This window comes from Octopus bimaculoides, chromosome 14, assembly GCF_001194135.2.
Source record: "Octopus bimaculoides isolate UCB-OBI-ISO-001 chromosome 14, ASM119413v2, whole genome shotgun sequence".
Lineage (NCBI taxonomy): Eukaryota > Metazoa > Mollusca > Cephalopoda > Octopoda > Octopodidae > Octopus > Octopus bimaculoides.
The window spans coordinates 3,372,547-3,386,936 of NC_068994.1; the positions used below are offsets into that span (position 1 = coordinate 3,372,547).

The window sequence follows — 14,390 nt, forward strand, 5'->3', positions numbered from 1 at the left end:
GTATATGTATATGTATATGTATATGTATATGTATATGTATATGTATATGTATATATATATGTATATATATATGTATATGTATATATATATGTATATATATATGTATATGTATATATATATGTATATATATATGTATATATATATGTATATGTATGTATATGTATATATATATGTATATGTATGTATATGTATGTATATGTATATATATGTATATATATGTATATATATATATACACACACACACACACACACATTTATATATATATTTATCTAACATCCAACACATGCCAGCATGGAAAATGGATGTTAAATGGTGATGATGTATATCCATGTACACGTGTGTTTATATATAAAAAATGTGCATAAATATATATATATATGTACACACACACAGAAAATACATGTGTGTAATATATGTGTATCTGAGAGTGTATATATAGAGACATGTATGTAAGTGTGTGTCAATGTCATCACGTTGGTATGTGCTTCTGTAAATTTGTATATATATGTGTGTGTGTGTCTGTGTGTACATAGGTGTATACATGCATATGTTGCTGTGGTTACATGTTTTCTTTACATACAGAAAAATATTTTATATATTTTATGTGCTTCTCTATATATTTGTATGTATAGATTATTTGTACATGTGTGTGTGGGTGTGTGTGTGTATGTATATATATATATATATATATATATATATATATATATATATATATATATACATACATACATACACACACACATACACTCCCATGTATGTGTATATATATATATATATATATATATATATATGCATACAGTACTATGCATACATCTGCATTTTTGTATTATATAATCAATGTCCATACATAATGAACAAGTGTATATACAAAGATCATTTCTGTACAATATCTATCAACATACATGCAAACATGTTTGTCTGTAGAAAATGTTCCTGTGTAAGTATGTATATGTGTGTGTGTGTGTATATATATATACATATACATATATATATAATATGTGTGTGTGTGTGTATGTATCAAGGAAGACTGACAAATCTGTGAAGCATAAGACTACCTACCCAGAGGTCGTGAGTTTGAATTCACTGCAGGTGTGTCTCACTCCAGGTGTGTCATTGTTCATCCAGTTAATTATCTGAGACCGTTACCCGCCATATAGACTGGGATCCCACGAGGATGTAGATTAGATTTAGCCATTAATCTATGGAACCAGAGCCAAAGACTGGACCTTGAGACCTTGCAAGACACCTGCATTCGCATATTTTGGGAAACATATAGAGTCGGTAACAAACTGAATTAAAAGGTCCTTGATAATTAATTTGCTGTTTCAACTGGTCTGGGTTCAAATCTTAGCATCATCTGTGTGTGTGTTTAATAAAATTGGTATCTGTAATATACTGGGGAGGGTCTACACAAGCACACACATATTTGTGTATTAAGGCTACCATTGGTTTCATGTTAAGAAAAATATCAATATCCTAACAGTTTCTCAAGCCGATCACATGAAGACAAACACCATCCTTTCATGTGATCGGCTTTAAAAAATTGTTAGGAATTTATGATATCTTTTCTTAACATGAAACCAATGGTAGCCTTAATACACAAATAAAGAAATTCTATCCACCAATGTGGTATTGAGCACTCATTCTCATTGTTCAACATTTACACACACACACACACACACACACACACACACACACACACACACACACACACACACACACACACACACACACACACACACACACACCCAAATATGGATACATACACATACATATATTAGGTTAAAGTCTGTTGTATCCTTACAGGCTCATTAGACCAAGAGACCTTCAGTTACCAAAACATGTGAGCACAACATCCCTGGATGGGATGCTAGTCTATCACAAGCTTAACTCACGAGCAACTGCTGGCATTCATTTCAGTTGAGTATGTTGTAGGTTTGGTTCCCAGACTGAACAGCATGTTATATCCTTCAGTAAGGATCTTCATTTCATGTTGCTCTTGTCTGTGTGTGTATGTGTATCTGTGTGTGTCTATGTTTGTATGTGTCTGTTGAATCTCACCAAGTGCAATGGCTGAGTGAATAAAACACTGGACTCCAGTTGTCTGAGTTGTGAGTTCATTCTCTGTGTCTGCTGGTATAGTCTTCTGTCTGCTGGAAAATCATTTGACTCAGTTTTCTGTAGGGGGGGGGGGTTAGCTCCAGACTTATATTGCTGTGCATTATTTTGGATCATACTAGCATGGAAATGGAAATGATCAGGTTCTGGCCTGACCCCTCACTATTCCAGGACAGCCCAACCTTTACTCTCGCTGGAGCTGGGTGATATCGCCAGACCTGTTAGACAATGAAAGCCTTTAATTCTCCTCTCCATGTCATGTGTGTCTGTGTATACGTACATGTATATTATGTCTATATACTTTCTAGAAGCCACATCTCCAATGTCATTTCTATGTCTAATGTATCATTGCTTTTGAAATAAATCCTGACTGATTACAACTCTGTTGATGTCGTTGTTTATTTACCATTCCTTCTTCTGCTCAACTTATTCAGTGGTAGCCCTTAAGTGCAGGAACGAAATTTGTTTTGAGGTTGCAAACGCAGGTCCAAAATTTTTACAAAGGATCGATTTTTTTTTTTTTTTTTTTTTCCGATCTTAATATCAAAATAAACACAGGTATAATAATGGTTTCAAATTTTAGCACAAGGCCAGATGTTTTGGCAGAGGGGATTATTTGATTAAATCGACCCTGAAAGGATGAAGGGCAAAGTCGACCTCAGCAGAATTTGAACATAGAGATGAGTGAAATGCTGCTAAATATTTTATCTATCATGCTACAACATCCGCCTTCCATGCTGGCATGGGTATGATGGGGATTGTCCATCAATCAAACGAGATAAATCCAATAATGGAAAAGTAAGGTTTCAAATCACTTCAAAAATGTTTCTACACTCGTTCAATTTAGTGAGGAAGTTTTTATGGAGGATGTTCAAAGCATTTTCATTGCCTCTCAAAAATTTTATGAGCTACTCTTTTATCCTCTGTCCCTGTTCCCAAGCCTATGTGGTAGCCCACCGTCACCAGTAGTTACCCACATGTATGTCACATGCCAATAGTTAATTGTTTCTTTGGCTACCTATGTTTGTGCCTGCAAGTTACAGTTGTGACTAATACTGATTTCTGTCTGTACCAATGACAAGTCACAATATTGTTGTACTGTATCTGTGGCAAGTCTGCCTCTAGCAGTGACCGGTTATACCATTGTCTACCATTACACCTCTCAAACCATGCCAGTGCCTAGCAATGCAACTCTATGCCAAGTTCATTTCCTGCCAAAGCCAACTTGGTCTTTCATTCTTTCAAGGTTAATAACAACACCAATTCAAGATGGTGGGTTGGTGAAAATGTAAAACCATCCAACTGGAGGCCATGCAGTGGTTGTTGTGGCTCTTTGTGCTCTGTTCAAATCCCACCATGGCTTACCTGGGTAATAGACTTAATCTGTCTCTTGGTTTAACACCATTGCCTGGCACTTCACTTTGGGTGCCTTCAACAGGGTCACTTGGAACAAAGATTGGAGAAAGTGGTTCTCAATGTAGGGCTGGGAGGAGGAGTAATACATTTTAGGGCTCACCTGAGGCACTGAATACCCTGGTACAACCCTTCCCTCCCTCCATATCAAAGATATTTATTTCAAATTTTAACCCAAGGCCAGCGAGTTCAGGGGAGGGTCAGTCCAGCTGGTGCTTAATTTATCAACCCCTGAAAGGTTAAAAGGCAAATTCAACCTCAGCAGAATTTGAACTCAGAAACACTGCTAAGCAATTTGCCCAGCATACTAATGATTCTGCTATTTTGCCAGCCTCCTTCACATCAAAAATATTACAATTATATCTCTCATAAACAAGTCCATCATCTCTACTACTTACCATTTCTCAGAATTTAACCTGTCCTCTTTATCACTGATTGTTTTTTGTTTTTCTGTCCCTTCTTAATTCAACAGAGCTTTTAATCAACAAGGATCCATTGACAAAACCAAACTGTTATCCAAGTAACTCAGCTGTATCAATAAGCTGTTTTATTGATCTCAACTCTATCTTTGCCTTCAATAAATAAAAAATGTATTGATTAGCTGAGGAAGATGACACCTCTCACTTGTCTTCATATTAGAAAAGAAAAGAAAAAAAACAAATTTTGTATTTGTTCTAGAAAATCTATTTGAAGGTAAAAAAAAAAAAAAGTCTGTAGAAGGGAATTAACTCTTTGACATTCAGATGATTCTGTTAAATGTCATGGTTATTGTTTTCAAATTGTTTTCAATTAACCCTTTCGTTACCAACCCAGCTGAAACCGGTTCTGGCTCTGCAGTACAAATGTCTTGTTTTCATAAGTTTTGAATTAAAATTTTCCACCAAACGTTAGTCACAGTTTATGTTCCTAACACTAGCTTAATGATAACTTAGTTACTTTATTAAATTCTTTGTTATATTTAAAATTAATTGAAAGAAATACAGAGCATCTCAACAGAAATACAGTAACGAAAGGGTTAATCATGCATAATCTTGTAGCATCAAGATTTTGAACGATGTGATTGTTTATTATTAGAATGACATTGTAGGGTAGGTGTGAGAGGCCAGATCTGGCCAGTTCCAACATATAATAGGTAGAATCTTTTGCCTGATATAAATGATTTTTAATTTAGGTACAAGGCCAATAATTTTGATGGGTGGGGGTCATGTCGATTGCATCAAGCCCAGTATTTGACTGGTACTTTATTTTGTCCATCCTGAAAAGATGAAAGGCAAAGTCAACTTTAACAGGATTGAACTGAAAACCACATAGTTGCAAAGCAACCTTCTTAACCATACAGAAAAAATATTGGAGAAAGTGGTTCTCAATGTAGGGCTGGGAGGAGGAGGAGGATTAACACATTTTAGGGCTCACCTGAGGCACTGAATACCCTGGTACAACCCTTCCCTCCCTCCATATCAAAGATATTTATTTCAAATTTTAACCCAAGGCTAGTGAGTTCAGGGGAGGGTAAGTGAGTATTAAGACAGAGATGAAACCCCACCAAACATTTTGTCCAAAGGGCAAATGATTCTGCTTTAATAACAATTATTATAATAAAAAGGGTGAGAGCTGACAGAACCTTCAGCAAACCCGACGAAATGCTTAGCAGTATTTCGTCTGCCGCTACGCTCTGAGTTCAAATTCCGCCAAGGTCGACTTTGCCTTTCATCCTTTCGGGGTCGATTAAATAAGTACCAGTTACGCACTGGGGTCGATATAATCGACTTAAACCGTTTCTCTGTCCTTGTTTGTCCCCTCTGTGTAGGACACTACGTAAATGCTCCTTTTTGACCCCATCAACGTAGCCTATTCAGAGAAAGAAGCAATCCCAGTGCTTGACTCCCGAACGGATGAAAAGCAACGTCGACCTCAGCCGGATTCGAACTCCGAACGCATGAGCTGCAACAAATACTTCGCGACATTCAACTCGACACTCTAATAATTGTCAGTCAATCACCTGACGTCTTGCTAATGAGACATTAAGAGATTATTGATAAACCGGAAATATATCGGGGAAAATATTACCAAAAAAAAAATTATTTAAACTAATGAACTTTAATAGAAGAAAAAAATAATGTACCACATTTAATATCCTTATATTCAAAATTCATTTTTAAATTTTCAAAATTTTTTTTTCACATGTACAGTAGGAGCTGTACTCCAGCATGGCCTTTGCTGTCAGGTAAAACAAGCCAAAAGAACTAAAGAAGACTATTTAGATCAATTCCGCAGTAAATACAAGGAAAGTTAAATCCGAAGATTTTGAACAAAGAGTTAACTTTAGTCACGACACGATTACCTCCCTTGTGTTTACATGCTTCCAGGCTGTCTTCCCCACCCCTCCTCCTTCTCTTCACTCGGTTCTCTTTATTCTTACAATTAGTGACCCCGAGCAGCCCCGGCTATTTACATTGTCAATGATATATTAATTCCTGTAATTACCGGCTTTTAAAAACATTCTTTAACTTGTTTTTCTTTCAATGTACTATTATTTAAAGACAGAATCTAACATCGTTTATTCAGCCGATGGCATTTAAGTGATTAAGAGAGAAAGAACCGGCTTGAAAGACACCCAGGAGACGCGATTTGATTTATTTCACTTGAAATTTCTGCTGGAAGCCAACCATCACTACCAACAACAAACTAACTAGGGAATCTCTACTTAGCTGCTCGATCTGCTAGTAGTAGCAACCAAATCCTACTCTCTCGCTCTTCAAAACAACATAGTGAATAATGTAGTTATTACGGGACTGTCACAGTTGGAATATCTTTGATCATTGGATTGCTCTTACGATCAGAGTCGACTTAGCGCCAAACAACAACACCGCAGGGGCGTCTCTACGTAGTCGATCGATCTGCTAAAATTAGCTGCCAAATCTCCCTCAAATATAACTTTACCGTTTCAAAACGATTCAACTGGATTTAGGTGATCCTAGAAACTGTATCTAAAAAGGATATAGGGATGGTCACAGCTGGAACGACTTTCGATCAGAGCTGAGCTAATGCCTAAAGATCACTCACAACGACCACAGTAACAGTAAAACCGAGAGAAAGACAGAGAATAACGAAAGAGAAAGAAAAAAAAGAGAGAGAGAAAGAGGGAAGGAGAGAGATGATTAGAAGACCAGCAGCAGCAGCAGTAGGGGAACAATGTGTCTTGTATATTTGATTGTATCTGTGATTGAAGAACCTTGTTGCCATCGATAAAACAGAGAGAAAGAAGGAACATATCAGATATTTGAATCCATTATTTCTTCACTTTCTGGATTGTTTGGATTTTTTTTTCTCTGTTGGGGACAACAAAGTTTAAACAAGCTCAAAGGTGAATTGTTTCATTGTTTTACTTTTCACACCTCTTAGCATTCACATTACCTCTTTCTCTCTATCTCTCTCTGTCTTTCTTTCTTTCTTTCACGCGCACACACAAACACATGTATATACAGATATATGCACACATACACACACCTTTTTGTCTGTCTCCTTGTCCCCCACCGCGTTCTACACATCTGTTTGGCCCCTCAGTGCTTTTAGTGGAGTCCACTCTGTTGCGACCGTTCAAGCTAGGTTTGTTGCTCAAACTCCAAGACCTAAACGCGAAACTCGGAATAGCAAGAGGCTGACTCGTCCAAAACATTATTAGTCTCTACTATCATATCAAGTACTCTATTCTTCCGACACTCAACATTAAATGTGTGCGTGTGAGTATATGTATATATATAACAGAGAGAGAGAGAGAGAAGCGATGGTGATGTTCCGGTTTCGCCAAAACCCATTAACAGAAACTGGTCCGGCTTTGTAGGTAATGTTTAGGTTCACATCTCCCACTGTTATTGTTTTTATTTTAAACCACGCCGCTTTTCTCTTAGATTACTTGCTACATGCCATCCATCCATCCATATATAGATATACAGATATATTTGGGTGTGTGCGCGCGCGTGTAGGAGAGACAGAAAGTGAAAGTATGTTTCTCGACTTATTTTGTTTAGTCCGAGAAATAGAAATTTTTTTATCATTGAATTTCAACAAGAAACATAAAAATGGCAGAATAATAATGGGCTTCTTGTAAATATCATATATCCCTACATAGACAAACACCATTACACGAATGAGATGGGTTTCATACATACATAAATACATACATACATACATACATACATATATATATATATATATATATATATATATATATTTATATATATATACATACACGCACGTGTATACACGTGTATGTGTGTGTGTGTTTATAAACTTGTGGAAAAGTACTCAATACCAGAAGCAGAGTGAATAAGTCTTACTTTGATGTAGAAACTTTACAAATTACAACCCCCAGTTTCACGTGAGTCTACGAAGACGCATCGATGTGGTTGCTGGTCGTTGTTAGAGATGGCAGACAAATCTTGCTCTCTTATAACTCCCTACAATCTTAAAAGAAGAGAGGATACATAGTACAAAGGCAATATAGACACCCTTCGATACAAAAAAATAAATAGCAAAATGGAATGGTCACGGGTGGAATGCATTTGATCGTAGGTCTACAATATCAGTGTTGATGTATGGGTGGGGGTGGCAAACAACTTATGCACCAAATCATCCTTACTCACGTGCATTCTCTTCCCACCCTCCCACTTACATTCTCTCAACTATTAGCATAGTCTCTCTCTCTCTCTCTCCTTCTCTGTCTCTTCCTCTCACATGCACACTCACTTATCCACTCCGAAATTATTTCAGACAACTATCATTTTACACTTGCTAGCCATAAGTGTGCAAACGAAATTTGCTTAGTGGCTGCAAACTAATTTTTCAGGAAGCTGTTCCAAGCGTATTCATTGGCCACCAGAAATTTTAGGGTATACTTGCACTTCTTGCTCGTGAACTTCTGTTCCTAGTATGTGTTTATATATATATATATATATATAAATAAATCTTTATCTATGTACATTTATATTTTATGATATGCACATTTGATTCCAAATATGTGTAAGTGGGAGATTCCATTATAAAGATGGTAGTGTGCAATAATTTGCATAAAATTATTACATACACATATTATGTATATGTGTAATTCAGGTAGGTGGTGAAGTATGGAGCAAAGTAAGGAAAAATTCTCAGTTTCAATTAAGATTGACCTTTCAGTTGAGAGCGGAAAACATAAACCTAGTGGGAATTGTTTGCAACTTTCAGAGAAAAAGGGAGATAATTTTAAGAAATTTATTTATTTCACAGCAGACTGAATGCTCGTGCTTATGGGGAAACTAAATATTTGTTCCATGTGTGTGTGAATGTGTATATATATATATATGTATATATATAGTTTATAGATGAGAGACAGATATTCTCCATATAGAATACACTTCATAGTGCTCAAGAGATTTAAACTTGAGCAGGTAGAGGAGTAAATGTAAGGACAAGCAAGTTCTGTTGATAAATATACAAAAAATATTAAATACATTTAATACAAAAAATGTACATGTGTTTACGTATAAAAAGGTCCAACTTACACAGAAGACAAATGTTATCAGGAATTGAAGGGGCTGAATAAGAGTTTTATGAGTCCAAGAGCTGTCTCTAGGGGCTTGGTGGTCCAAAATAATGATTGTAATTTGATTCTATCATCAGATAATACCAGCTTCCGTCTTCAGGGAAGCATTTTACATTTCAGGTGTTGACAGAAAGGAGATTAAAGATATATATATTCATATAGTGTATCTTGTATGCACAAATAGGTGTATGACTGCTACTGTTGAGTTTTGAGCTCCACAGATGGTCACAGTCCAGTCTGCTTCCAATGAAGTGGTTAAGCAACTACTATACTTCGTAGTATTACTAATAAAATACAGAACAAATGTTGGAGAGATTACAATAAACACAAGTTTATATCATTTGTTCCTTATGTATGCTGCGCCATTAGCTATATGAGATATAGTTTTATCCATTTTGAAGTTTGATAAGCTGTAAAAAGTTATTTTATAGTTCACGATTGGCAACTGGGTTGTTGCGTATGAGAATGAAAATCGAAAATCATGAAATGGAGAAGATAAAATCCCAGCTATGTATGCTTCAAAGCTAGCAGAATATCGGAAGCGGTAATTACCCAAACAAGTAGTAATCTGCTAGGTGCTCGTCAGGCTAAAGATACCTTCATTGAAAGGTTTTGAATCTCCAGCGAGTTAACATGAGATCCCTTGACAACAATGTAAGCTTCATTCGATTAAGGTATCTTTGGCCTGATGAGGGGCTAGCAGATTACCCCTTGTTTAGTAAATTATTACTCCCAGGTTCTGCTAGCCATGAAACACATGTAGCCTGCATTTTATCTACTCCATTCCCCAATTTTCGATAGATATATTTTTTTTTAATATATTCTTTTACTTGTTTCAGGCATTTGACTGCGGCCATGCTGGAGCACCGTATTTAGTCGAAAATGTTGTTTTGTCTCTTTTTTTTTATCATTGATTTCTTTCTTTTTTTATATATTTTCCAGTTTCCTCCAAACACGGCCATGAAGAAGACTCCGATGTGTAATCTCTGCGGTAAAGTGTTTTCCCGTCGCGACAACCTCGAACGTCATTTAAACAACCACCAGGGGGAGAAGTTGTTCTTTTGTGAATACTGTGGCAAGTCGTTCTTGCGCAAGTCTTACCTCAAACTTCATCATCGCATCCATTCAGGGGAGCGTCCGTTCCAGTGTGGTGTGTGTGGACGTACCTTCACAAGAGACGACCATTTGCTACGGCATTACAGGTCACATCAAGGCTACAAACCGTACACATGCGACGTGTGTGGCAAAGCGTTGTCACGGCGTGACCACCTTGCTGTGCATCGGCGCATCCACACTGGCGAGCGGCCGTTCAAGTGTGACCTGTGCAACTGTGAGTTCACACGCAGTGATCACCTGTTGCAACATAAGAGACTGAACATGTGCGAACAAGCGTCGTCATGTGTTACCATGGAGACAAGTATGCCTGCCAAAGTATCTGAGATTGCCCCGGAGGAACAATACCAAGAGGGAGCTCAGGTGGACAACAGCAACAACAAACATCATAACAAAAACACTAATAATAACAACAACAACAACAATAATAGTAGTAGTGCTGGTGGTGGTGGTGGTGGTGGTAGTAATAGTAATAATAGTAGTAGTAGTAATAGCAGCAGTGGTAACAGCAACTCAACATCGAAATGTAATAATAGCAGTGTTGATGGTAAAAGTGTCCAGTCACAACAGAACCAAATGTCTGAAGTGGCCACCTCTAACAACACAGCGATCATTGCAGCTCCTGCACCTACCACTGCAGCTGTTGCGCTCGTCACCAATGACCTCGCTGCTGCACTGCTACCAAACACCACTAAACTCTACTCAATCCCATGCAATGGCAACACAACGCCAGGTCTTCTAGCGGACAGTGCTAGCTCAGGCAGTGTGGCCACCCAAATCTACCAGGCAACAACCGGTGTCCCCAGCACCATTAACCCCATCACCCATATCTTCCCCACCATCCAGTTATCTCCTGCAACCACACAGTTATTCCCTACCATCCAGATGTATCCCAGTGCGCACATCAACTTGCAGCAGCACACAGCTGCAGTGAACCAGAAGCTCCATATTTCTGGATCACATCTCAACCACAACAAATGAATGGAACACTGACAGATGTGTGTGTGTGTGTGCATGTGTGGATTTGTATGTTAAAGAAAATGGCACTCAACACATTTAGTAGGAATTACATATATTATCATTTAAAACTGCTTGATTCAGTTCCATTCAACTTAAAGTTTCATATGCTTCATACGGAAGTCCAGCTCTGAGCCTGAATGACTTAGGCTTCTCTATGAAGCCTACAAACCTATAAGTCACATGGAGCCAAATCAAACAGTTTTAAATTATAATGTATACATATGGATATATAAATGTGAAACCAATACTTCCATTCTTTTGCTGTGAGTGTGTATGGTTGTTATTAAAAATAAAGAACTGATTCATATATATATATATACATGGATGCATATGTATATGTTTCTGTATGTGTGTCTTACTCTATATCAAGCATATCTCCTTTGCATTGTGTATCAGAAGTTAACTATTTCTCTTTATTCTCTCCGATGTCATAACTGAGACTCGTGTCATATCTCACAATAATAACAATCATAATTTATATCAAACATTTGTTGAACATTTTTGGTAAGAAAATACTTCACTAAGACTATTTATGATGTATCAATGGAGGATGTCTGTGTACAGCTTCTGAGTGTATCCATGTATGCATGTGAGAGAATCATTATTTTATGTGCATTTTCCATACTGGCAGGGTTTGGCTGGGTCTTACTGGGGCACGAGTTGTTTCCCATTAGGAGCCGCAGATCCCAAATATTTAGTGTTCACATGTGCTATTTGGCTTCATTTCTTTGACTGGATGCCTTTCCTAGCACCAACAGCTTCACAGAATGCGTACTGGTGTATTTTCTCATTGTACAGCACTGTTTGGTGAAACAGGGCTTGAAGGACCTCATGAACTATAGTTTTTCCATTTCTTTAGGTAACCACTTTACCTGGTGAATGGCAGGTGTGGATGGCGTTTGTACACAGTAAATGAAAATTTAGAAATGGAACAATGATGACAGAATAGCCAGAAATGGTTATTACAGTGGCAGGGATGGGAGAGTAAATGTAGGTCTAGAGCAGGGCTGAAGAGAGCTTGCACGGGTGACCAAGGAGGGGAACTGGAGAGAAAGAGGGGAAAGGACAATGGACTGAGAAGGATCAGAATAGGTGGGAGAGTAGAAGGAAAAAGAGCATGATGGGAAGAAGTCAGGGATATGCAGAGGTAGTTGAGAACCAAGGCAGGACAAGTATCTCAAGTCGTAGCTTGGTGCAGCAATCTGGCTTGCCAGTCCTCAGTCAAACCGTCCAACCCATGCCAGCATGGAAAGCAGACGTTAAACGATGGTGATGATGATGATGAAAGACAGAGAGACAGAGAGAGAGTGTCAGGGTTACACTTATAAAGTCATGAGTTCAGTTCTGGCACATAGTGTTCTTGAGTAAAGAAATTTTGGATGCTCCTTTGGGTCAGAAGTGGGAGGTGTCTATGTCCACCCAGGATGCAAGGGCACCTAAAATAGCTGGTAAAAGCAGGGTACACAACTAACTATGCCATACACACACACACACACACACACATGTAATTGAGTGTGTATGTGTCCATATATATATTTATACATACAACCATCATTGTTTTAATGTTCATTTTGCTTGTTGGTAAGGGTCAGATGGAATCTATTGAGACAGATTTTCTATGGCCAGGTGCTTTCCCTGTCACGTACCTTCACCTGTTTCCAAGCAAGGAAATATTTTCCCTTGGCCAGACATATTTTTCTAAAATACCGGAAATAAATAATACTGCTTGCATGGCAGTGGCACTCATTTACAACTATCAAGAAGACTCAAACATACACAAACTTACAAGCATGTATATATATATATATATATAAATGTATATAAATATATATAAATGTAAGATCCAGGGATCAAGGTGTAGGAAGAAAGTTAGCTTCAAGCAATCCATAGTGAATATAAAAAAAACAACTTTTAGGAACAATAGCGGTTTATTGAGATGGAAGGTTGCGGATTTTTTTTTTTTTGCTTATCAAAGAACGATGAGTTGAAAAAAAGTTTTTTTATATTCCGTGGTAGGTGACTGGGGTTGCTGAGTGTGCAAAAAAGAATACAAGAGTTATGGAATGGAGTTTGGAAAATCCAGGCTACATATGTTTCATAGCGAGGAGAACCTCAAAAGTGGTAAAATCCAAGTGAGATGTATACCACCTGCTACTCTTTGTATATATATACATATATATATGTATATATATATACATATATATGTATATATATGTATATATATATATATATACACATATATAATATATGTGTGTGTGTGTGTTTATATACCTATAAGTATATCTGTTTTCAACGATGTGTGAGTGCGTGCATTTTTAAAACCCAGAAGATTTTGCAAGTTCTGTTTGGTGAGTAAAGTACGATCCATGTGGATTGTGTTTTGGTGTTTTATCTCCTGTTTTAACTGAATATCAACGAATATTTGTAAACTTATTTCATAAACTGCTACAATTTTCAAAGCATGTGATATTAGTTTGTATCAAAGAGAGAGAGAGAGTGAGATATGAAGAGAAAATAAAAAATGCAGGAAATAATTTCATTCTGTTAGTTTTGTGTTTTGTTGTTATTCATGATTTTTCATTTATGTATATGTATTGCATAGTTGAATGTTTTTAGATGACACACACACATTAATATATATATTCTTTTTGGGAATATCTTGAAGCACACACAAAGCTATTCAAATTATATTATGCATGTGTTTTGACATATTCCAAAAAAGAATTCAGTTTCTCTTGAATGTTTATAAAATTCTTGACATCAACAATATATATATATATATAAAGTAAATGTTAGAAGTAATAATTGATAATTGCAAGCACCTGTATATGCCAGATCGTGGCCGGAGTGAAAGAATAAATTAAAAACGTAAAAATAAAAACAGAACACAAAGGATTGTGCGGTACACATGTTTCAAGCTTTATAGTCATTGCATCATTATATTGGTATATAATTGATAGACAGGATGGTATAAAGCTATCTTCAGCCGCAAATATATACCTGGGAAAGAATATATTTGCGGCTGAAGATAGCTTTATACCATCCTGTCTATCAATTATATACCAATATAATGATGCAACGACTATAAAGCTTGAAACACGTGTATCGCGGAATCCTTTGTGTTCTGTTTTTATTTTTAGGTTT

At 36.9% G+C, this 14,390-nt stretch overlaps 1 protein-coding gene across 1 annotated transcript; it reads left to right on the top strand.

Annotated features, from left to right (window-relative positions):
• Window positions 1-5,854: 5,854 nt before the first annotated feature.
• Window positions 5,855-13,793, top strand: LOC106870106 (zinc finger protein 260). Its single transcript, XM_014916092.2, has 2 exons — window positions 5,855-6,896; window positions 10,056-13,793. Exon 2 carries the CDS (start codon window positions 10,074-10,076, stop codon window positions 11,205-11,207), a length of 1,134 nt encoding a protein of 377 aa, XP_014771578.1. The 5' UTR covers window positions 5,855-6,896; window positions 10,056-10,073; the 3' UTR covers window positions 11,208-13,793.
• Window positions 13,794-14,390: the final 597 nt, after the last annotated feature.

What these genes read in the sequence shown, in the direction of transcription:
- LOC106870106 (XM_014916092.2), top strand. Translation starts at nt 10,074, where the DNA reads ATGAAGAAGACTCCGATGTGTAATCTCTGCGGTAAAGTGTTTTCCCGT.